General features: G+C 37.1%; 1 protein-coding gene across 3 annotated transcripts in view; it reads right to left on the bottom strand.

Moving 5' to 3' along the window:
- Positions 1-26501, bottom strand: part of SORCS2 (sortilin related VPS10 domain containing receptor 2) — a 522402-nt gene that overhangs the window by 68418 nt on the left and 427483 nt on the right. For all 3 annotated transcript variants that reach the window (XM_042871372.1, XM_042871371.1, XM_042871373.1), the window contains exons 5-9: positions 24855-24928; positions 17414-17478; positions 15151-15269; positions 10875-10964; positions 2268-2447 (exon numbers count right to left, since the gene is read on the bottom strand). In XM_042871372.1, the coding sequence (XP_042727306.1) occupies positions 2268-2447; positions 10875-10964; positions 15151-15269; positions 17414-17478; positions 24855-24928 (528 nt within the window). The remainder of the gene's footprint in view (positions 1-2267; positions 2448-10874; positions 10965-15150; positions 15270-17413; positions 17479-24854; positions 24929-26501) is intronic.

Genomic DNA, 26501 nt, shown 5'->3' with positions numbered 1-26501 from the left:
ACAATATGCGATTAAAATTTAAATGCCTAAGAGTCACTGTTTAGGCAAGAAAGTAAGCATGGAGAATATATGCTCCAACTTGTGGAGCTCTTAGTCATATAGGAAACAAAACAGGATCCAGTATAGAAGTAGCACATTTGGGTATCTGTTTTCAAATATGACTGAGTCAAATTTGTGACTGAGTCGTGTCAGCGGCACTTGATACAAATTTCAAAGGCATACTGCTTTTGGAGAGTTAATACTTTTGCCATTCTTTGATGTGAATATCTGGCAATTATTCCCCATCATATTTGCAACGTTAGCAGAAATGAAATACTGTACAAAGAAGACAATGTACATAAGAGAAAATGAAAGCAGACAAGTAAAAGAGCTTATAGTAGATGTACCAGCAAAAGATGAAGTGAAGACAGCAACAGGTAATGAAGAACAACAGTGAAAATGTTAAGAATTACACACTGATGGAAATTGTCAACCACTGAAGATCACCTCTGTGTTAAAGATTTCTGTTCCAATTATGGGATACATGCATAAAAATGTCCACAGCGAAAATCAAAGTACATTAAAAAAAAACAACCCAAAAACACGTTCCCACCGTCTTCAACTTATCTTTATTAGCTATAAAGTGTACATAATCCACTTGCTACTTGCAGATACGAATAGATGATCACTATTTAGTAAAGAAGACAAACACTATATTTATTTTACAAGCTATCTGAAAGCTGCAGGCTTTCTTACCTTAAACAAATAAAATTGCCCTTCTATGATGCAGCCTAATTCCAAAAACAATTCTAAAGATGTAGAACTGTCTTTCAATTACTCTATCATTTGCACATGTTCTTTTTAATGCAACCTTACGAATTAATTCTGTGTACACAATGATCTAGGATCTCTCACTTTTGTTCATTAACACAGTGAAATTCTTAAATTACGAGTGACACTGAATTAAATAAGTAACTGTTGTAGACAAAAGGAGAGTGAGAGTTGGCATCTCCACACAACTGATGTGCTCTAGGTGATGCTGAGAGAAGAGATAGTACCTTAATCTCTTATGGCTTTGCATCCTACAGGAATGACCAAAAGCAATGAGCTGCAAAATACTGTTCCCAGTATATCACCCTGTGGGAATGTGGCACACAATTTACAGCTTTACTCATTAAAGTAGCTCCATTTCTAAATAGGGTCAGCATAGAAAATAATCTGTGCTTAAATTGGTAATTAGTAAATGTTTTACTCTAGCTATTTGAAAAGAAAAAGCTAATCAATGATGAAGAAGATAAAGGAGAAAAAAAATGCTATCATGTTCCCACCAAGAAGAGCCTATTTAGAGCCATTTAGCACCTCTGTAAGTGCAACACTTGTAATCAGAATTACTGCTGACTGTTTCCACAAGAAGGCTGGTACATTTAGGAAGACCTGTTTGTAAAACACAAAACAAAACAAAAACAAAACAAAACAAAACAAAAAAAACAAAACCCAGAAAACTAACACCAGACAAGTTAGAGCATAACGGTGGCCAAAGTGGGTCAGAAGAAAGGTCCATGTTGTTTAACATCCTGTTAATGGTCACTACTATATGCTGTAAGAAAGAACAAAACTGGTGCAAATGTACATCTTGCTTCACATGGAAGTCAGCAGCAGGAAGAATTGAATTGATGACAAGTTTGTGCCTTCCAAAACGCTATACTCTTTATTCATTTATCTCGCGAAACACACGAGAGATAAGATCAAAGATAGAATTGTTCATAAGATAGCATCACATAGCAAACACTGCTGGCACGATACACCCCGTGAAAGCAAGTGAATTTGCTGTCCAGTATTTAATTTTGTTGATTCTTCACTTGTCAGAGGTGACACAAAACCTAGCACAAGGCTCTCGGGTTTATTATTTAAAGATCTACTTGCTAAGAGACTCTAAGTCAGGAAGTGTACCACGGAGAAGAAAAAAAACCATACACAGGCAGCTACATAACTTCCTCCTTTAATAATAAATTGTGCTGTCAGCTCCATTTCTCACATGCAGAAAGCCTTGATCAACTCTGGTTTTGCACATCCCTGTAACATCATATCAATTATCTAGTTCTTAGAGCCCACTGCACACTAGCAGGAAAAGAGAGAAACACATATATAGTATGATGTACTAACAGCAAGAAAGAAATCCTAGCCTTTTTACATTAAAGACAACTGTGAAAATTATTTATATTCATAATCCAAATAAAAGAATGAAAACTCCACCTAGACCACAGACATTGGAAGAACTAAAAGCCTACCTCCAGAATATCTATCAGGACATTTTCTTCTGGCTGCTTCGTGCTCCGGACGTTCTCCAGCAGGATAGAATAGTAAATGCCTTGTGGGTCAGATTGGTACAGATTGTATGTGTCTGTCTGGTACCATTCCTGAACAGCCACAAATACCTGGTTTTCATCTGTACTGATTATCTGTAAATCCTGTAGGAAAAGAAGGTACAAACGACTATTTTTTCCATCATTTAAGTGGCACAAGCAATAGGTCTGCCCAGAAAAGTTGAATACTACCATAGGGAAAAATGCATCAGGAAGCTAGATGACAGTAATTTCCCAAACTAATACTAACTAGCATGCTGCACCCCACCAGTTTGAGGTGGCTGGGCTCTGCCTTCTGGCCTGAGGTCATCAGAGGTATGATCCCACCAGCTCAGTGAAGACCCAAAATCATCAGTGTGTGAAAGTTTTTACAGGAATAATTAAACAAAAAACATTGTTTCTGGCTTTCAACATGAAAACAAATGCTACTAATTCTACCATTTGGATTCATGAATGAAAAGGAAAAAAGAAAAGTGAATGATTTTCCTAGATCTGAATGCAAGTCCATGGAAAACTTGTGAGTTTTGTAACACTGTCACCTAAAAAATAATCCTCAGGTACTCAAACAGCTAAGAAATATTTTGTCCATAACACATAACATAACAAAAAGAGACCCAGCAGTTACGCAGAGGAAGTAGTATATATTGTGCACTGATGCCCAGGGAGGTGGTGGAATCACTGACCCTGGGGGTGTTCAAGGAAAGACTGGATGTTGTGTTGAGGGACATGGTTTAGTAGGAGCTATTGGGAATAGGTGAACGGTTGGACTGGGTGATCTTTTAGGTCTTTTCCAACCTTGGTGATTCTATGATTCTATGATTCTATGATGTCTGTTATACTATGCAACAGTACCTATTGAATTAAATATTCAACAATAATAAAATGAGTCAACATTCTGCATTTTCTCAAGAATCTCAGGCATGAATATTGCAATAGCTTTCTTAACAATTTTCCAGCTCCTTCACTCCAAAGTTCTCAGACAAAAAAACCACACAGATGAGAAAAATAACACTAGTATTAAACAGAAGAAATAAATCAGAAAGCGGCAACACTGAGTTGAGCTTAGCAAACAACAAAAGGGCCTGTGTTTACAACTGGATAAGGTTGCAGAAAGTCAGATGTTGGGGCTACATACAAAGTGACATCTAATCAAGGAGGCAGAAAACTTGTAAATTCTTTATGACATTCTTGGCACTTATTAGGGAGATTGTATGGAGTGCTGGTCACCCGGTAACTGGAAAAAAAATAACTAGGGTGATGGAGTGAATATGAAATAAAGCTAGCAAAAATGTCAAGAGGATATAAGTTTAGGGAAAATAAGCTTTAAAAATGAAGGCTTCAAATTCCGCCTTAAACCACATAATACTGAAGTCACCTTTCCATTTACAGTGTGAGATAGTTGCCCTGAATATCCTGTAAGTAGGAATAGAATTGAAACAGAGTCAGAGAAAACAGTACTTTGTTTTTATGTTTGGTCTTGTGTTTTTTTTTTTTTTTTCCCATGGATATCTAAAAAAAAATTAGTCTTCTGTGATGCCACAGTTTGCAGCAAAGCTATCATTTACATAATTATGCCATGAACAATACTGCAGTGAATGCAGATACTTTTATTTGGCACTGGTGACACCACACCTCAAGTACTCTGTTCAGTTTTGGGTTCCTCACTCTGAGAAAGATATTGAGGCACTGGAGTGTCCAAAGAAGGCAATAAAGAATGACCTTAGAGGTCATTCCCACATACAGGTGGGAGGCAGTGGCTGCAGGGGTACCAGTTGCTGACTGACAGCCTGGTTGCCATCCTCATATCTCAAACAGTGTTAGGAGCTGCAGGTCCAGTGGAAGAAATGCATCCAAAGCTAAAATGTGTGGTAAAGATGAATTTTGTAAAGTCTGGAAAGACTGGGTGAAAGAGTGGTTTGGCTGGAGTACCTTACTGCAATAAATGCAGTCATATGGCTGTGACTCTTACCAAGAAACAAATATACAGTCAGACTTTTTGATGCCCTCTTTCTATCAGGGAACAACTTAACAAGTCCTGGTTTTAGCAAGAAAAATTGTCTTTCCGCTTCCTTGAACTTCGTTCCTTTCATCTAGCATTTACACTTTCAGATTTCCAGTGCAGCCTTACTGCTATTTCTTTTCGCAGTGATTTCTTGTTCCCTCAGGAAGCAGAGCAGTCCTTCAGTTACAGTACTTTGCATTAATCCTGCACCACACTTTCTACCCACAGTCTTGATACAATTCTCTGGGAAAATTAATTGACAAAAGTAAGGAAAATTGTGAATTTCATGTCTGATTCTTCAACATCCCTTAAAATCTCGAATGACAGACTCTTTAAAGTCTAGCTGAAACAAAATAAGACTGTCATGTCACTCTTTTACTATTCCTTTTGCTGGAATGCTGAATTTAAAAGGAAGAAACTGATGGACAAACACAGCATCTGAGTCTTCAGTGTGCCACCTCCAACCCATCAGCCCAACTGCCCACTGCACATGACAATGAGAAGTCAGAAAGTTTTGCTAGGCTGAACTTACTGTCCAGGGCACTTTAGTAAGGAAAATATAAAAGAAACTCAAAATTACTGTTTTTCTAATCTTACAATTCATGTCAGAATTCCACCCCCTGCCCTACGGACATTTAATGGTTAGGCTGCGTGAGACATTAACCTAAGCAAGTGAAAAATTAAACAGAGAATCACAAGGAAGGAATTTATAACAAGTGCAACAGAAATAAGCACTCAGAGCTGTGTAGTCTCAGACTTGACCTCCAGATGCACCACATTTATACCCCTATAATCTCTTAAGTACAACCAAGGTAACAGGATGGCACATATCCCGAAGATAATCTTCCTAATCTTCCTTGCCTGGCTGAGTAAAACGGTGCAAGGCGAGAAATCAATAACAAGCTACACTGTGAAGAAAAGAAGAGTTCCTTGAATCCACCTCCGATGGATTTGTACAACTTGAAGCCATTCAGATCGATGGCTGCTACAGCAGAGATTCACTTGCTGGTGCCATGACACCTCCTGGGAAACAAATACTATCACTGCATCAAATACCACCACTACCCACATTTCTATTTTGTTTCTCTTTATTTTACATTTGATAGACACTCCAAAATCACTTCAGAAGGATGGAGATGCAGCTGCACACTGCTCTGTTGCTTGGCATGGAGAAACAGCCTCCCTTGGGCATAGGGGCTGCCCAAGTGGCAAAACAAGTCCTGGGGGATAAACCAGTTGCTAAATGAGCTCTCTCAGACCCAAGACTTAGTAATTCAACCATAACACAGCCACAGCTTCAAGACAGTTTTGCCTGCTGGCAAAAAGGCTGCACGAATCTTTCCTGCCGTTTCTGCTATTAATGAATGGATCCATTTAAAGGTATATTCTTAAAACAGTAATGAAAAGGGAGCTTGACAGAGCAGGGAATACACGCTTCAACAGACTGATAGCTATTTAGGGAGAAGGAGGAAAAACAGCTCAAAAATTTTTACTCTTGATAGCATTACATCTATTACTGAATGACACAGAAGTTTGAAAGAAAACCCGTGATTAACATAGTGATGTATGTCCCAGAATGAGTCAAGACACAGGCCTGTTTAGTGCCCTTTAGACCACTAGGTGTTAATCAAGTAAACAGAATATATTCAGTTAGCAAAAAGGGCGTATAGAAAATTCATGTTACCATGAATACATTAAAGACATTCAGTTATTTCAAAAGTAATAGGATTTTATTATTTTGTTTTTATTTATTCCCTGTAATCTCTCTTTAATCTTGGCTACCCCAAAAAAAATTTTAGTACCTATCTCACATAATATAATATGATAGAAAAGACATACAGAGATCAAGATAAATGAAATATGCTTCTTTCACTCCATATCCTTGCAGAACTATTTACTTTCTGAATTGCAGTAGGATATAATTGCTCCATTGTTAAGTTTTTGTAGGCACCATGAACAAATACAATAACAATAAATGCCTTCTTTCAGATCATAAAAGGAGATCATATCAATAGAGTTTATTTTCCAGAGGTGGGTTGGGGACTCAGAATAATTAATTACAAACTGCAAGAGTAAAAGTTTACATGACTTGTAGCAGATTTCTTGGTTTAGTCAGTGTTTTTGGCTAACACAAGAATAAAGTAGTTCCCACTTCCAGTGTTAGTCATATTAAGGCACAACTTAACATCACAGAATCATAAGGGTTAGAAGGAACCTCTGGAGAGCCCAACTCCCTGCTAACATAGGTTCCCTACCAATAGGTAGGTTGAGCAGGAAAGCATCCAGGCAGGTCTTGAGTATCTCCAAAAAAGGAGATAATATAATAAACACGGATCAGAAACCAACGCGCTACTCCTGCAAAGCACACTCCCCTAGGCAAGGGCAATCATTGCTGAAGGGATTTTCGTGCAAGACAAGTGTGGTGGTTGGTGGGGCTGCACCCAGCACCCCTCAGCAGAACCACCCTGCCAGAGGTAGCAGTTAAAGCCCTGCTCCAGGCTGAAAACAGCTCAATCTGAATTGCTGAAACTCTTGGGACCTCTCTAGAATTCCCTGGGACAGATCCTCACGGCCAGCACATGACTCCTGCAAAGTACAGGAGACAGCGGCGTGATTCAGTGTGGTGTCACTATCCAACATGCTACAGAAAATCCCTCAAAAGCAGCTAAAAAAACCCTGATTTCTGTTCATTAGACGACTACCAACAGCTCTGTTCCGTACATACATAGGTACTACTGTTACAAAAAAGCAGCCTGAAGTGGCACAGTGGACCTGGAGACAGAAAGAAAGAACAAATTAAATGAAGTTTAGAAAATGTGAGACTTGGCTGACGGCTGGTTCTATCAGTCTTTGATAGATGAGTAAGGAGGCCTTGAGATACAGTGCTTTCATCCTTTTCTCTTTTTTCTTTTGGGGCTATGTTTGGAAAAATTCAAACATAAATGCAAATATAAGCAACATAAAAAATAAAAATAAAAAAAAAAAGGAATAATTTTCTGCAGATCTTCAACCTCGTCATATCAAAAGAAAACAAAAACATCAACATTGTTAAATTACTCCGTTTGAAAATGCTCCTTCTATCTCCATAATAAAATTACTGTAAAATGTGTCTGTGCTGCACAAGAACAATATCAGAGAAGTCCAGCAGTATTCCCTCAGGTGAGAGCCTGGGGCTCCAGAGGGGGCTCTTCTGATGATTTCAGACAAATCCTTGACCATCCTGTAGTACTCTTTGACTTGTGTACAGTTTTCCCTTCCCTATGGACACTGACTGCTCCATCTCCGGGCAGGTACATGCCATATCACAGATACCATTTGGAAGATGATTTTTTGAAGTCTCATGTGTCAGTGTTTTTGCTGATATCCTGCTCCTTTGCAAAATTTCTCCCATAATTTGCTCATATTTATCTTTCCCCTTCTGCCCAGATTGGACCAAAACACATTTTTGTTGCACTCTCACTGAAATACCATGGGATAAAAAATTTCAGAGCTGCTCTATTTTCTGTAGTAACCAACATTTCTGCTGATCTCTAAAGAGATAGCAAATCACTTTAAAAAATGTATCTTTTACAGAAAATGTTAAAATCTCTCACATTCATTGCTGCTCTAATTGATGTCTGGCTTCCAGGCCCTCTTAGTGAAATTTTCAGCTCTGTTGTGAGCAGATACCAAAGAAACTTCTCTTGAAGGCATCATCAAAATGCTAAAGATATACAGAATATTTCGTTCCACTCATCGGGTACAGCCTCAACTAGGAACAACATAAAAACATTTTTTTCCAAATGAAACAGTCAATCTGTTCCTAGCTAGCCCCTGACTCTTTCCAAAATGGAACTGTTAACTTCTAATTTATTTACTCAGCCAAGCCTCTAGTTAACCTCCTTAGAAGGAAAAAAGAATAGACAAATAAACATAAACGATACTGGCAAGGACAAAGAATTCAGTATTCAGGGTTATTTCAAACAATCTAGACTACATAAGACAGAAACAGCAGTGAGTTATGGCTGACACTTTTTGAATGTGTCAGAAATGCATTCAGTAAGATCACATGTCCAGTAAACTAATCATCTTTTACAGACTAATGGATTTGAAGGCTAAAATTGAGGATTAGATCTCTTAGAGTTTGCTCTTCGTTTTTTTTCCAACTATTATTTCTGCACAACATGACATGCAGGAGGAGCAAATCCCCCTGAAGAGCATTTAGATACAATTTTAAAATTTCAATATCTAGAATTTCTGTCACTTTTCTTGGCACTTTTTCAAATACTTATCACCAACACTAATAAGAAATTGAGCAGAGTTTCTAATTTGAACAAGGCTGGCTTCAGTTACCATTTATGGGTCCGTCTTTCTCTTCTACAGCACTTTCAAGTCTATTAAGTACTTTCTCAAAACAAGGAGGCTTCTTCACAATAATCAAGCTGCCTCTTGACCTTCCTTTCTGAAAGATAATTTATACTTTTTTTTCTAAGACTATTTTTTATTCAGATCATTGATCTCAGTGATATTTTCTGTAGATTGACCCCCCAAATACAACAGAGGCCATAGTGAACTGTAATGAATGAGTGGAGAGGGATCTTTTAAACTGGTTTTAAAGCGAACGAAAGCTCCATCGGAGAGTGATCTAGATCCCTCACTCTTTATCTCTAGCCCTTCAACAAAATCTACTGATGTTCTTCACAATAACAGAAACTAACCCATTACGAACATGATGCCTACAGGAACCAGAAAATAGTCTTATTTAGTTGTGGAGAAATGCCTGGCTCCTTTGCACAATATGTCTGCCCTTCCATTTCCAAACAAAAAATGGTTTTACAACACGAGCTAACATAGGCAACACTTGCACTGTTGTGCTGTTAGTTCTTCAGGAATTTGGACAAAACATTCTGATTGAGAGAATTTTAACTGTTTTAATGTACTGACAATTAGTATGTAATTTTAATTATTTACTTGGGTATTCAGAAATAAGAAAACATGAACACTTAAACACTGATGTAAACACCCTTCCTTTCCAGTATGAGATCAATTGAACACCTCTTTTCTTTGTTTCCACACTCTTTGTTTCTATTTTATGTTCATTCAACCCCTCCTGACTACTTCAGAGAGGCAATAGGCTGTGAATGAGTGGAAGTTGGGGTCATCTGCCAGAGGAGTTCCTTCTTTTTCTTTCCTTGTTTATTCCACTCTTCTATTGCTCCTTGCTCCTTTTGCCCTGGTGCAGGTCATCCACCCATAAGCTGCAGGCACTTGAGGTCCCTGCCCCCAACAGAAGTTGCTGGTGGTCTGTAATCCATCAGACTGCCCACATTTGGAACATTTTAACATTTACATCTGGATATCCCCCTGTTGTTTTCCTAATTACAAATTCCCCCAAGAAAGCATAAAAGGGTACACTGAAGGCCTTGAAACATTGAAGTAATTATGTGGGAGGGCTGATATATTTACCTGTCCTTGACTATCCATTGCCTGTCAAAATAAATAAATAAATCAATAAATTGCTATCTGCGTAATGCTGCTGGGAATGTAGCCAAATCTCAGATTCATGTCTAAATAATATCTGTGGATTTTAGTTGAGAGTTTTGTTAATATGCTGTATACTTAAAAGCAGAAGTATTCAGACCACTGCTTAGTTAAAAAAATATATAATTATTTGTTTTGCAAGAGTAGCAACAAAGCAAGGAAATAAACTGTACTGCATTGTCCTTAACTGCTTGGTCAGTGAATTAAACTAGTGCATTTCAAGATATGCACAGATGGTACTTCCTAGTTCTCTAATATGTAAAGCAATGGAATCACACAAAACCACCTAAAATATAACATTAGGAGGTCTGTAGAATAAATCCCTGCTAGAGGCAGGGTGAAGTGGGAGGCCAGACCACGTTACTTGGGTTTTATCCACTGGGTCTACAAAAGCTGCTAAGTCATTTTTCTTCAGACGCCTTCTAAGTATACAGAAAAACACGAAACATATTGTGTGCAGCACAAAATTTCAATTGCAACATTCAGACTGCATAGAAATATCTGTCTGTGCTTTACTGCTATGTGCAAATATAAAAATATTCTAGATTTAGGGAAACTCTCAAAAAAACTCTGCCATTCTTTTCAGTAATTAAAGTTCATATGGGGGATTTCTTAATGAAATAGAGCATCATCAGCTGCTGAAACTCTCTTATATTATACTTATACCAAAAAACACCACATGGAATTAAATTGCAATTCATTCCTGAAAGAACACTGGCATTGTACTGCTATTGGGTGTGTAGCACTGCTTCAAAGAGCTCAGAAACTACTGTGGTAACTGATGACATATAGGCCAGCCTATGTTCTTGCCCTCTATGGTTAGAGCTACTACTTCCCCACACGAAACATAAAAACAGTAGGGTAAGAATATACCACAAATCAGAAATCCACTACAACGAGAAATTATCGTCTTAAATCATTGAGGTTTAAGAAAGAAATGAGTAAAGCTAGTTTAGGTGGAAAGAGAAGAATAAAAATACAGAAGTAGGAAGAAAAATGTGTGCACTTACTTTTGGCAAGGCATATTTTGGCAACTTCATCTGCACAAAGCCATTTCGACGATAGGATACATAATACTTGGTCCGATTTGCTGATGTTGTCTATATAAAGGAAAAACAGAATTGTTTGGTAGTTGATGGTTCATATTAGAAATTTTTATTACTATTTTTTTAAGCAAGGAACTGAAATATATAGCTATTACTTCTACTGTATTGGATTATCTTGCACAGTGTGCTTACAAAAGAATATATCTGAAGTTGTGGGAAAATAGCATACTCAAACTTGTCTCCCTCTCTTTAGAAAGAAGAAAGTAATTTCCTTCCTTCTTTTTGTCAGTCCATCTGCTATGAGGGATACCTGAGATGTCACTATCTCACTGGCCTTGTCCTTTTTAACTTATTTACACTTTCATCCTTCAGCCTCCCACGTTTCTGCCCTTTTGTGGAAATCCCCTGCAGCAGACAGGAGGCAAGAAGGTGGTACAGTGACTGTGAACCACCCTCAAGGGCAAGTGATTTGCCAGCAACACTACTCAAATAAGCATAAAAGACTGAATAAGCCATGCTAACATTATATAAAGCATTCATTATGTTTGGCTAATATTTGCCTTGCAGGATGAGACATTTCCCACTGCAAGATGCTAACATGCAGTACAGAAGACAATGATGCAATTCCCACATCTTCAGTCAGCCAGTTTGAAAATCAATTACATGTCCTGAAGATACAATTCTACGCTTAAACACAGAGGTAAGACATATTTCAACTGCTTTCTTGTATAGAACTGAAGACAAATTACGTTTCCTATCTGGGATTTTATGAAGATTTTCACCTAAGAAAGCCAACAGAATTGCACACTGAAAAACACACCAGCAAATGACTTTCTCCACTTTGTAATAGGCAATATAGAGGTAATATTAAGACTTTTGCATAAGTCCTAAAAAAAACAATACAAACATTGTTCTGATGCACCGTGCTGAAAATACTCAGTAGCACTGTAGCCAGAAATGAATGCCAAAATGCTGTATGACAAAACCACCAGGGGGAAAAATATTCTTATGGCAGTTTTTCACTTGCTCTACAAATATGGATACTGCCTTGCTCAAGCAGACAAATGAGATTTTACTGAGACAGAAAAATAGAGGAGATAACAGTTTAAGAGACTCTTCATTTGTTTTCACTTCAACCTCCTAAGTAAGTCATATCAGAGCAAAGGAAGGAAATAAATGGAGCAAGCTGATGGTTAAATGAAAGGCAGCAATTCAATGTCATTTATGAAAAAACCTTAAAAATTAATCTAATTCAAGGAAGATACATGTCAAATGAAGGTTCACTGTGGCTTCCATAATACTAAAAGGAGATTAAAAAAAAAAAAAAATCAAGGTTTTGCAGTTAACTGCTTGGTAAAGCTCCTAATTAAATCAAATGGTGTTTGCCACATTGAACACAGTATTTGGCAGTACGTTATCACATTCTTGAAGTATGTGTTTATAAAATGAACCTGATTTGGAGAACAGCCTATCCCAAAGCAAGTAAGCTTGAATTTTTTTTATTTTTTTTTTTCTCCAAATAGAGCTGATGCATGATAGCAGGCCCATTTGCTTTAATATTTAAAAATATCTAATATCTAATATCATCATTTTACTGTTTTTTTAAACCAGTCTTTTTTATTGGTAGAAAGGATGTGATGCCCTTTAAGAGTATGATTTGTTAAGTGATGGATTAAAGCAAAAAGTTCACCATTTATTTAATTAGTGTTAAATATCAGTCTTATCCATCTTACAGTACCCTCCTTTTTCATTATGCATTTATCTTATGTGACTAATTTTAAATGACAAGGGATGATGGAAAGCAGCAGAGGACTAGAGTTGAAGGAGCTAGTTGTGCCAAGCCTTGCTGACATTAAAGGCTTGTCTGTCTTACAAATAGTCTCAAAATTTTAATCAACCTGCTAAAATCACCTCTAAAACTGCCTGGCTGTCAGTGCAAACTAAAGAAAGCAGTGAGTGCCAGAAAGCTCTTGATCTTCACGGATATAGACATACCAAAGACATTGGGTTGAGTACTTGGTTAAAGCCTGTGAACAGGAACAGGACTGGTCCTGCAGACTGCCTTGCTCTGGTTCACGGCTGCCAGTTGGGGTGGATGAGTGACACTTGAGGCAACACTATAATCTCAGGCTCTCCTCTTTCTACACAGATGACTGACCATCTTTTTTTCTGACAGATACTGCTATGATATCAAGAGCAGTCCCTGGTCTGATTCTTACTTACATTGCAATGTTTTAGCCTAGTGAAAAATGAACTTTCATGTGGCTTCAGAAGTATGCTGTTTCTCAGATGCACAACTGCTGTGTGGTTTCAGTGGCAAAGCTAAAAGCGATGTACTGCACCATACCTCAAAGGTGGCTGCATTTCAGATGTGACTAAAAGATCGCAGAGATATCTTCTGTTCCTCGGTAATATAGATGTGGTTAACTGTGAGCCAGCTAAGCAACAAGCAAGATTTATAGTGCATACTGTGATGTACTGCAATAAGTCTAAAAGGAAAGGACTAGAGATGTTCCCCCTTTGTGTTTACATCTTCTACTGGCATTAAGACCTCAAAGCTACAGAGACCATTTTACCAGTGGCATAGTTTTGCAAAAGCAACTGTCCAGTATTTAATGCACACATTTCCAAGTTGCACCTCCATTTCTTCTTTGCCCAGACTCATTACATGACAGAATAACAGCAGCTCCGGATGCAATTATACAAGATATCTGGCAACATACATATGCTTGAGGAAGAAGCAGTCTTTTTTTTGCTGAGCACAGCAATCTGTAACTATATGTGGTGAGATGCAATTCTCACCATCTACAAACTGTGAAATGGATTTTAGAGTGGGCTTGGTGGGAGTCGCAGATAATAATACCTTTGAGAAAAATTGGTGCCATGAATGCAAGATTTGAGCTGAAAAATGCCCACTTGAATTCAAAAATTCTTTTCTAACTCCATTTCACTCCTTTGTAGTGCTAAATGTTTTAAGTTGTGTGGGTCTTTGAAGTTGCTGCGCTGACCTAAAGGTGTACAAATCTTTTGTCTCATTATCAATTGACAAATCCTTTCGGAAGAAACAGCCATAAGGGGAAAGCTGTAGAAAAGTCAGTCTAATGTACACCAAGGTAGTGGTGTGTGTATTGATTGACACTGTACTGCCTTCCTGCAAGAGTCAAGAAACAGACAAGCAAATCATACCCAAGTAAGAGATATATCATAGCCAGTCACTGAGAAAGGTACACACAGCCTCCCTAAGAAAATATTAAAAATCAGGTAGAACATAACCTTTCTTTGAGAAGTTCTCAGCTCTGGCAGATTCAAACCCCAGACAGTCCCAAGCACGATACTTTCGGCTCCGCTCAAGCTGCACTTGGTTGGTGCAATAAAGTCAACAGAGCTCCAAACTAGGTTTGTGCAGGCAATGTTGTTTAGTATCATAGAATCATTGAAGTCAGAAAAGAGCACTAAGATCATCTAGTCCAACCATCAATCCATCACCATCATGTGCACTAATCATGTCTCTCAGTGTCATATCTCCATGTTTCCTGAACATCTCTCCAGGGACTCTATCACCTGCCTGGACAGCCTTTTACAATACCTCACCACTCCTGAGAAGAAATTTTTCCTAATATCTAATCTGATGCCAGAAATTACATTATTTGAAAATTGAATAACCCCAGCATAATTCCATCACAAATTGTTTTCAAGCTATGGCTGTTCCTTCCTTTTGGATCCTAAGCACAGTCATATAGCTTATTTCCCAACAACATGTCTTCACAGGATAATCGACTGTGATTCTGTGACATGGAAAAGCGGACCTGCTGCTCTGCTAGTGGCTTTCCTTTGAAGCTGTTCTCAGGGAACCTTTACGTGCTACAGAGATATGGAAGGGACCCACAAGACAGTGTAAGCATAAGCCCTGGAGAGATGTATTCTGCCTAACAAACAACAGTTTTTTAAAAAGTAATTTTAAACTAGATAATCCTCCTGAAAAATGCTGTCTAATTAAAGCTAGGTCAATGAGGAATTAAAATCAACTGGGTATGTAGTCAACTGGCTGCACAAATTAAAACTTTTTTTTTTTTTTTTTTTTTTGACTGATAAAGAACAGCTTTGTTCCATGTAATAAATCATAACTCATCACTCATACTCTGGAACAGGATTCTCCATGCTCTTTTCCATCACAGCGCTATTGTCTAAAATTGTATTTCTGAATTTTAAAATGGACTGTCTCCCCAGAAAGCGGCATTACCTGAAGGAATATGTAGTCATCCTGCACAGTCAGGGAATCCCGATCAGTGACACCAGCAAACTGGACTGTCATTGTCTTATCAGAACAATTCTGAATCTGGCAAGTGATGTAGCGATAACCTGAGGGAAGAGACAGAAACACATGACATGGCTTTCAAGGAAGAAAGATGAAAGCAGTATAAAATGCTATTCATGTAGAGATAGTGCTGCCTTTGCCAGTCGATTTAGTTGCAAAATTATTATATTAAGCCCTCATACAAGCGTTTTTCAATCTCCAGTGTACTGAGAATACATTAACTGCTTACAGTTCAGATCATTCGTGGGAGGAAGGCTGTCATTATCCAAATTTTGCTGGTCCAGAGAGATTAGGAATTAGATGAATGAGACATTCATGGCTGGGGATAATAGAAGGAGCCTCTTTTCTCAGTTAACCTATGCACAGAGCAAAATTACTCCTTTAAAGAAGCAGCATCCTTACACAGTGTAACTGAAATCAATAGATCAGTCTCAGTATAAAATTGTGATAAGTGAGAAGAGAATCAGACACAGTTTAATAGACAGGGTATGGGATTTTAAAGGCTATTTTCAAAGCTGTGTAGAAAAGCCAACACACAGTATTGGAACTGTGCTGCTGGGGCAGGACTTCTATAGTGTGAGTTAATACCTTCCTGAAAAAGCCTGCAGTGATTTATATCAGTGAAGGCTATGTCCTCTCTCTTCCTGTCCAGCTAGGTGCAAGCTGCATCTTTTATGCAATCTGCTCTCATTGAACAGCAAGAGAAGAGTCAGGATCTTATTTTACAACAGCTGCAGCCCAATGACCTTCTTCCAGATTCAAGCACGTGTACAGCTCACCCATGCCACAAGCCTCTGAGTAGAAACTACGACTTTAACAAACTCAGTGAGAAAATGGTTATGTGCATGATCTTGTGCTCAGGCTACTGATTTCTCCACGCTCCAGTGTGAAAGAGTAAATAAATACATCCACATGCACATCCTTCATTATTTTTGTAATGTGGTAGGAAATGCATTTCATGTATTATGGCTTTTTATTGGAAAAGGTCAAACCAGCGTGCTCAACACAAATATCTGTTTTAAAATCTGGATCTGTTTAAAAGGCAGCTAGAGTCAATTCAAGTTCTATTCCTTATTTCCAAGTCCTCTTCATAAGCATATTTGAGCAACTACAGCAAGGCACAATCACAGTCTTGCAGCTCTTTGTAGTTCACAGGACAAACATAGTTGCACAAGATACTCTCTCCACTAAAATCAATGGCAATGCTTGTATTGATCTTAAGTGCACAAGGTTGATTAATTGAGAACTTCAGGAAATAAATATTTCATGAGTTTTATCTTGCTCTACTGTTTCTATTAAATTAAAATAAGTAAATATATGCATAAATTCCATGAAGCTCCTAAACAAACTTCTTACACTCTATCCACACAAAGCAATTGATGGGGCTGTGGAGGCTCAGCAAGTCTGAGAATCCTCACTCACAAAAGGTTTAGAAAATTTGTCATCAAGATTTTAATACGTTAACTCTGTCTTTTTATATGGCTGAAATGAAGACAAGGTACTGGATTGAGGAAAGTCAAATTATGCATCATTTACAACTAATTTATAAGACCACACAGGAATTTAGATGACCTGATTCAAGGAATTAAATCATCTTTCAAGAGTTCATTGGCAATGAAAACTCATACAACTTTTGGAATCATGGTGACTTCTTAGTACAGCACATCCTGACTGCTATTCTGTTTTTTTCATTTATTTTGCTTTTGAAGTCTCAAAGTATAGTGGATGCTGTAACATGAGGAAATTCTGGGAGACAGTGGTTAGTTCAGTAGGACTGCCATATGTAACGATCCACTTTAACAGACACTTATCCAGCACTAATGCTACATTGCCAGTTTTATTTGCAAATCAGGAAAAAATGTTCAATGTTTAACTGCCAAAACAAATTTCACTATTAATGGACATTTTCAACGGAGCATAGCATCTTGACGTCAATTCGTCTCAGAGTGGAAAAAAAGTAAATTTCAAATTAAACTACATTTTTATATAACAAGACAGCTTTAGCTTTACTGACTACAGATAAACAGAGAAAGAATCTGATTTCCACTTCTTCTAACAACATCAACAACAAAAAAAAAAAAAAAAAAAAAAAATATGAAAAAAAAAAAAAACGCAAAAGAAGCCCCCAAAACAAAAGAGAAATGACTATACACTGGGGAATCAATTGATAATGTTTTTATTTGCATACCTCCACTGGGGTCCTGAATTTCCATATGAACTAAATCAGGGTCTCCATCAACTCCAGCAACGGCCCTAAGAACATAATGAAATCAAGTTATGCAGAGCCAGTTACAGAATAGTAATTATGTGGATGGAAGAAAAGAGAGGATTTCATACTAACTAGCTTTAACATTCTAACTGGGAAATCAAAATAAGCTCCAGTAAAAATGTCATATTACAAACATTAGATGGAAACCATTTTGACCATTTTGTCTGTATTTGATACTACATTTTTCTTCTTAAATTTCTTTCAAATTTCCCTTACTAAAATACACATACAAGTAGGATCCCAATATCAATTGGAGAAAATAACAGAAACAGTATGAAATTGGAAACAAAACTTTATAATCATAAATTTATCTATAAATAAGCACAGAGATGCACGTTTATTGGAAAGCTTTAGAGCATCTTGTTACAATTACCTTTGACGTTTGAGAATATAAGGCAGATACTGGGCTAGAAAATATGTGGATTTCATTCTAATTAGAAATGTCATGCATTTGACACACGCTTTCCATAACTAATTGACACATCTTTGCTAAGTATATTCAAGAGAAGAGCAAATTCTGCTTTGATAAAGGAGGAAAATGAAGAATACTTTGGAGAAGGATATCCCAAGAAGGAAATTCAGTCAGAACTGATCAAGGCACAGTTTAACACTGAAAAGGTGTACCGATTATACTGGCTGATTTTCTCTCAATATCTCCCATGTTAAATACGCTCAGACAAAGGATGAATTCTCTGCCCTCAGGGCTCCCATCCCAACCTAAGAACAGCAGCCACAGCTGTGGCTTAATCTGGACATTACGTTGTCATTAGTCAGGCAGTTTCTACAGAGAAAGCTTTGAGCTGACAGTCATGCAAAACAAAGCAGAATCTGGCGCAATGGAAGAGCCCATCGTGCCAGTAGATGTGATCTGCAGACATGTAAAAGGACTGCATTAAGCAACAAAGTGTAGGTGGATGCAGATATTAAAAAAGTCCATTATATTATTCAGAGAAAAATGATTGTTTTGATACAATTATTAATAATCAAATGCATTAAGGCTATGTTTCACACTGAAATTACATCACTGTTTAATGATTTTAATAACTGATTTATGAGAAGTGGAGAAAACTCAGACACAGTAATTGGTGGCTCCTTGGGAATGCAGACCAGGGGGAAGAGACTGGATGATTTCCACTGCTGCATAACAACCAGAAATAATCACATTGTCATTTTTCCCTAATAAGATAAATGACCAGTCTGAAGAAGGAAAGGGAGGAAGAACAAGAAGGTTCTGCCAAGCCATAAGATGTGAAAGAAACTTCCAGTGGGAATTATTTAGCAGTTGTATGGAAAAGTCCTGCACTCACAAAGAAATAATCTCAGAAACAAAACCTATTATAGCATTTTGGAGACAACACATTAAATCAGAAAAGACATTATATTCTTTTTGATCTAATAAGAGTATATCTGAACAGAAGGATCGGTGGGCTACTTTTCTCAGTGTACACTGTCTATTTCTTCTAGATGATCACGTCAGATCAAACCTGCTATCTCTTCTGCAGTCAAATCTTTGAAGGAAGAAAATGATATTTGCTGAATATCTTTTGTTCATGCAGCTGAATTACAAACTAAAAGAAACTTAAGGGCTGAAATTTTTCAAGGCTCAGCCTGACATACAGACTGGCATCAATAATGCAGAAGTAATTTGATGGTACTTGTTAAACTACCTCTTCTATCTCTAATTCATCACACATAAGCACGGTTTGAGATATTTGTCAATACCTTCAGCTTTTCACACTTCTTTCAAAAGTGACAACGATCTCATCCCTACCATATTCCTCCTAACAATGGCAGCTGGCACAAGTGATGCCTAATCTCATTTCCAATGCAGTCTTGTAGTGCACGAGTTTGCAACTGATCTGTGTCAATGAATACTGCACATACAGAGAACATGACAGCCTCCAACCCAGATTTACTTATCTCCTTTGGATTTTTATTTCAGTGGATGTGGGAAAAGAAACCACAAGGCAAGTGATTCTTAGCTCAGACAGGAAAAAGTAATATCTCCTTCACTCTGAAGTTCTGACACTTCCCTTATAATCCCTGTTGAAACTATCCTTCATTGAACCAGAGAACCATTACTTCCAGAGGGTAAATTCCTCTCTTCTGAAACCAGCTGGATCACCTCCTGTGATGTCCACTGACTATATAGAAGGGTCAGGGTGACAACTCCATGCTGCAGTTTGACAAGTATTTCTGCTCAGTGTTCTACCAGCCTAACCTGTTCCTGTTCTGAATCCTCAGCATTGCTTCTTCTTCACTGCCTCTGATGTCCCCCTGAGCTAACCATGTCCCAGTGCTGGGAACTGTCTAATTTAAAGGTAGCCCTGCAAAGATGGAAGCCACAGCACTCTCTCTCTCTCTATGTCATTAAGCTATACCCATGGATATCTAGTTTTAGATATGTCTAGTGGGTGAGATGTACTCTCTAAGTGGAAAGTTTATCCAGAATAAATGAACCGATTTGTTTTTCAAAGTCAGCTTTTGTGTTTTATATTACTACAACTACACAGATAAGATGCAACTCCTCAAGCTGTTTACTCACCGAAGATATTAAACACACAAAGTATGCTTTTATATATCTGCTATAAAACAGTTTGGAACTCTGAAATCCTTTCACCCAATTTCACAGATTCTTTGCAATAGTCCTTTCTTCCTCTATTTAAAAAAAAAAAAAGGACACCATTATGATCCCGATAATATATCAGTTCTTCCTTGTTTGTTGAGTTCCACCATCAAATTCTCTTTTCAAATAGGAATTTAAGTTTTTAGTACAAGAAGCACTTTCTTGGGAACTATTTTTCTCCATGTCAGCAGGGTTTTTGGTTTGGTTAGAATTCACTCCCTTTTCTTCTCACAGTAGTTTGCAACTAAGGTTTTAAAATCTCAGCAGTCTAAGACCATTTTGTTTGTTTGCTTTATGTGGTAAAAGAGGGCTTGCCACTAAATTTGGAATCTTCAGCTTTAAGTTGTTTCCATGTTTTACACTAAACACTTAAAAAGTCCAATGAAAAGAAGCAGATTAATTTTAGACCAGAAAAGTGTTCCTTTAGAAATGAAATATCTCTTAACAAGTATACTGTGCTGGATAAAGCAAGTGCAACATGTCAGCACTTCCAATTGCATAATACTATGGTTACAACACTTCAGAAGGAAAATAGCCTGACTCGATTGCAGGGTGGTGCAAATATAGGCAGCCTCAATATGCTTTTTCCCTTTCCTGTGAATACAAGTTCTCATCACCTCCCGTGTGCTAGCACCAGTGCCTGTCTGACACCATGTTGAGCCTCTTGGGAAAGATAATTCATCAGAATGTAATTTGGGGACTGTTTTTCCATTTCTGAAACCATCTGATCATGCAGCCAGACATTCATGTTTTGTGAAGCACTGATGTGAAGGTGCAGGCATGATGTACATCCAACCACAGTGGAGTGGACTAACAAGGTCTCTGCATCTGCCTTTGTCTGCCTAGGAATATATACTCTGTGATACAGCCATTAGATATTTTTAATTTTTAAATAATAATGCTAAAATTCTAAGAACAAAAAATTTAGAGTTTTATGTTGAGAATGTCAGTTAACAGACATTCAGCATTATTTTAATAAACTCCTATTTTATTTGGCTACCTCTCTTCCTCCCAGACTACCCCAGTAATTTCTTATTCCAGTTGCATGCAATATTAGAAGAACACCAATGCCTGCCTAGAATTTCAGATTTATGTAGTAATATGAATAAAATTTACCACTGATGTGTAACACACATCTCAAAATGTGAATCATAAGCATTAATCTCTTATATGACAACTATGATTTTGTATTTTACTTCTGCAGTCTGGCCTCATTTTGTAGGGAAACAGCTGTTGAAAACACTGACCATCTAGAGTCTCCTCTGCGTCCACTAGGTCTCTTCACTGTTAAATATTCAATCCAGTTCACTTGAATGCATAATAATGAAGGGATATCTTCCAATACACCACATGAAAAGAAAACCAAATCAATACAAACCTGCTTGCTGATGTGGCTCAGTTTCCAAACAAAGGCCGTCTAAATACTTGCAAGTGTCCTCTATCTGCACCCTTTATAATCCCTTAATATGAACTTTATCCAAAAGGTAGAAAGTTCCAAGTTTGCACTGATTGATTTCTAGTATTTCACATCAGAATTCTTGCTTAGAAAACAAGTTGAAAGCACATAGATGCTTTCTCTGAGTAACATAATACAGAGTTGACTCTTGGCAACCTAATTACTCGGAGACAAAGCTACAACTTGATTTATACAAACTGAAGTCATTCAGTTGTGACAGATTTATGTTTCAGGCCTTATGTTCTTCATATCTGCTTTGAATCATGCAGTTGCAATGACTCAGTCGATACCTTACACAGTCAATGTTTGCTACTTCTTATTTCCTCCCTATTTCTAAATACTTTTTAATAAAAAAACATTATTTCTGCCACTCTTATGTGACTACCACTGCCAGCCCCATCACCAGACAGATAGAAATAGGAACGAATATTGTCCTAAGTGATTAAGTCAAACATAAGAATGATTGCCCATGCAGATCCCTGGCTTCTCACACTAGGGCCTTTCACACAAAATTCAACATTAAAGCTCAATGGAATCCTCTTTCCATTTCTCTCCTTTGGGGCATAACACCTCGAAAACCCACTCTTTCACCTGACACTTAAATAGGCAGGAACTTGCTGCACTTGACATTAATGGCTACAGCTATGACTGATTGCTCATGTGGGATTTCACGATAAGAACAGAACTTCATCTCCAGAGAACAGCTGCCCTACCCAAATACGCTCATTTTTTATTTTTATGTTTGCACCTCACATGAAAATGGAGAACCAATATCTAAAAATAAGAGTGACAGATACAGCACAGGATCCACATGCTCCATTTCTAAGGCTCCAGACAAAATGTCAGTGAAAACATGCTTGACCTAATTCTCTAGAAATTACTGATTCAAGACTTACTGTCCTGGGGTATATTTGTGTTGGCATAGACAGCTGATTCACAATCTATGCTTCGCTTATGTATTTCTATGCTCTGTTCTGACTGGTGCATAATCCTCGGAGACCAAAAAGAGTTGCAGAAGAGCCAGAAGAATCCCAAATTGCAGAATTCTTTCTTCTTCTGGACCATTACAACATAATTTACTTTTTTTTTTTTTTTTTTTTAGGAATAGTTTCAACATATAAAACCAATTACATACCATATGACATGTGGGTGTTCAATGTTTTGCTGGGACAGCTTATAGAATTCTATTTCTAGAGTTCTCTGCATTCTCTCTGACAGACATATAAGAACTGACCAAAGTACTTCCAAGTGTTAGGCACTATCAACACCACTTCAATAGAAATTTCCACATTACAGCAACAGTTGGTGATAGTTTGAATGCAGCAGTAAAACTGGTCATGGTAACAAAAATTTTCTTAATTTTCAAGCAGAAGAATTTTATCAAAATTCAAACTTTTCACATAATAAAACTTTCAGCTAGTACTTACGAAGAAATAACCATTTTAGAAGTGTTTATACAAAATGAAGTATTTTGTTTTTAATTGCACTGATACTAAACAGAATTTTTGAACTTAATTTCAAATCCATGTCATGACTTTCCCTTGAAAAATTTAAGCAAGCTTCTCAATGAACAATGTCAGAGCATTTGTTTTCAGTACTTCCACATGGAAGCTTACTTAAAAAAAAGTGTTTTTTTAATTTCATTTTTCCTTATATTTTGATTTTTCCTTTCAACTTTCCAAACAAAGAAAAAGAAATAAATGTCTAGAATACATAAGTTTTACAGCCATCTTTACATCTATTTGCAGACTCTCTAGCCCTTTTTTTTCTTTTTTTGCCTGCTAAGTTGCTAAGGGAAGTAAAACTTCTGTGAAGGATTAGTCAACTTTCTTGTCCAAAAACACAAATGAAATAAATTGGGAAAACAGCTGAGAAGGGGGAAAAATATGCCACACTAAATCACAGATGGATGAAAATATTCTGTGCTGCTAAAACAGAAATGATAGCATACACTTTCCTGTGATATCAATAATCTTTCCATTAGGGTCCACTATAATGAAAGACCAAATTCCATACGTTAAATCTGTAAAAACACTTAATGGAAAGACTAGAATGCTTGAAAAGCAAATAAAGCCTAGAAGATTATTTAAATATATTGCTTATAAACCTACAGTATAAGATCTGAACATAAATAGTTTAAACTACTCAGTCCCCACTGACCTTCCCAGAATATAAATACACAAGACATTACATTAAATTCATTGCATTTAGATTTTCAGTGGGTAAAAAAAGTGCTTCTTCAGGAAATGCAGGAAGATCCGACTGCTGCTGGAGGCACAGGAGCAGGAAATTGTTTTTGAAAAGCACAGGAAAATATTTTGTTGGATATTTGTAGTTACCAGGCGAAATAAAAATCCTGGGCTATCCCGTCAACCTCTATATTGTGGAAAAGCTTAGTGGATACTAAAGAAGAAAACAAAATGGGCTCACCACAACCAGCCATTATCAGCAAGACACATGCCGTAATTCGTAGAGAGATAAGAAATTAATTTTAATTCATTTCACATACCTTTAATGTAGCAGATGCTACATATTCATAGAATCATAGAATGGTTTGGTTTAGAAGGGACCACTAAGATCATGTAGTTCCAACCCCCGCTGCTATAGGTAGAGATACCTCCCTCTAGACCAGGTTACTCAAAGTCCCATCCAGCCTGGCCTTGAATGCCTCCAGGGAGGGGGCATCCACCTCACTGGACAACCTGTTCCAGTGTCTCACCACTCTCACAGTGAAGGATTTCTTCCTAATACCTAGTCTAAATCTACCCTCTTCCAATTTAAAATCATTTCCCCTTGTCCTGCTGCTACATGCCCTTCTAACAAGTCTCTTCAACTTTCCTGTAGGCTAAATTTTATGTGTACTCTATAGTCACATTTTTCATCAGTTTCCCTAAGTTTATATACGACTCCAGTTAAAAGGTCTGATTCAACCTTTCTTTAAAAAATGTTATAGATTTTTCTCTGCGAAAAGACTGTTCTCCTCTCTAAAGATCAATTTTACCACTAAAACAAAAAGCAATTTCATTGGACATTACAGTTCTCTTTAATCTTTGGCTCCATAGATCCAGACCTGTAACCCCTATATACACTGACACTCAGCACAGTCACTGCTGAGTACGAATTTGCAATAGCGGATGCAGCAATGCTGACATACTGAATTTGCAAAAGACATGAAGGGTCCTGCTGTTGTTATCAGCACCTCTGGAAATATCCTTCTTGATTAGAATGAAATATATTTCCTGTCCATTTTTTAATCTGGAAGGTAACAGTTTTCTTACCAAAAAATATGATCTTTTGAAACATGTTCCTGAAGAAGGACCCATTTTTTCCCCAAGTCAGTGGATACATAAACCTACAAAACAAAACAAGAAAAATCAGATGAGAGGAAACTTAATGATGTACATCTTAAAGAGAGGTCTATGTCACTATTAAAATGATTGCATATGAATAAAAAAATAATTTCCAGGAACTCTCCACAACGATTTTCACAGTAATGCCTTTTCACAGAGAAAATCTTTTGAAACACAATATACAAAGAATGAAACTTGGTGATAATATCTACTTGTTTACCATGAAAATAATTCATAATCAATTTCAGATCAGATTCTTTTTGATACGAGCAAAGTTACAAAAGAGAGAGGGTACAAGGACACTTATATTCTCCTTTCCATCCACTGACAAAACAAACAAATGCTTATTTTATTTTTCAATCTTTAATTCTACTAAACACACTTAAGACAGGAAGTCACTAGATTAAAAACTCTGCTAAAATAGGACCAAATAGAATAGAAATTCTATGGAGATTTGATAAGGAAAGGTGAGAAATGGTCACTAAGTAAAGGCAGCAGTTCCCTCTGAAGACTTCTCCAACTCATCCCTGCAAATACTAGCAATATGGACAGGTATCAACAGAGTAGACATGAAAGCAGTTTTTTCCCTGCATAAAATGGGAGATAAAGCAGTTATTTAAGAATCTTCTTTCTTTATTTTCTTCACATTATCTCATAATGTGTTTCCTCTGCTTAAATTAGCAAACACCTACCATACTTCTATAAAGACATGCTTAGAGCCCCCTGCTGTCTACATGCATTTCTTATTTAATCCAATTTACATCTGATAGGCTTTCTTTTAATATCTCTAACACGGAAAAAATGCAAGTAAAATTGCTCTATTTTGATGTGGCAATAATTCACCAGTTCAGTCACCAACTGTTAGGGAGAGTCATATGAGGATTAGTAAAAAAATGCTTGTTTTAAAATTACAAGTTCAGTGATAAATGTAAAAAATTGCAATGAATAAATCTTTACTAGAGAAAAATAGCTATATCACTATGTAAAACCTTAGATAACTTCCCTCAACATAAACTCCATGGGTAAATTTACTTAAATTTGAGTTAGAACTAAAACATCCTCTTCCCTACTTACTCTGTACTTAACAATTACTGGGCTTTACTCCACTGCACAATCAGTTAAAGCAGGCAAATCACAGCTGTGGTAAGAAACTATGGTCAGGACTCTGACTGCTTACAATAATATTGACCTAGTTGATGCATAGACAAAAACCAGTTTGGTTCGGTGTAGTGAAAAGACCTTACAGTCTGACTGAAAGAGAGAATGAAATAAGAATAAGAAGGCATATTCAAAACCAAGATAGATTTTTAACTGATATACTATTCAAAATAAATAAAAAATAATGCATACCTAACCTTAGCACACATTCAGCTTCTTTGAAATGAAAAAAAAGATCCATGTGGGCTTTGCTTTATAGTAGGTGCACACGATAAAATTGACAAATAAGTTTATAGACAAGGTGGAAACAGTGACCAGCTAAAATCTCTGGCTTCAGAAAATACTTCTAATAGATGCTTCTTATTGCTCACTTCATAGATGTAAGGAATCACTTTTAAAAGAAATTGAAAATCATAG

Source organism: Lagopus leucura, unplaced genomic scaffold (genome assembly GCF_019238085.1).
Source record: "Lagopus leucura isolate 7727_CA_CO unplaced genomic scaffold, USGS_WTPT01 Super-Scaffold_100004, whole genome shotgun sequence".
Lineage (NCBI taxonomy): Eukaryota > Metazoa > Chordata > Aves > Galliformes > Phasianidae > Lagopus > Lagopus leucura.
The sequence above is the reverse complement of the archived record's forward strand: the minus strand, read 5'-3'. Positions and strand labels throughout refer to the sequence as shown.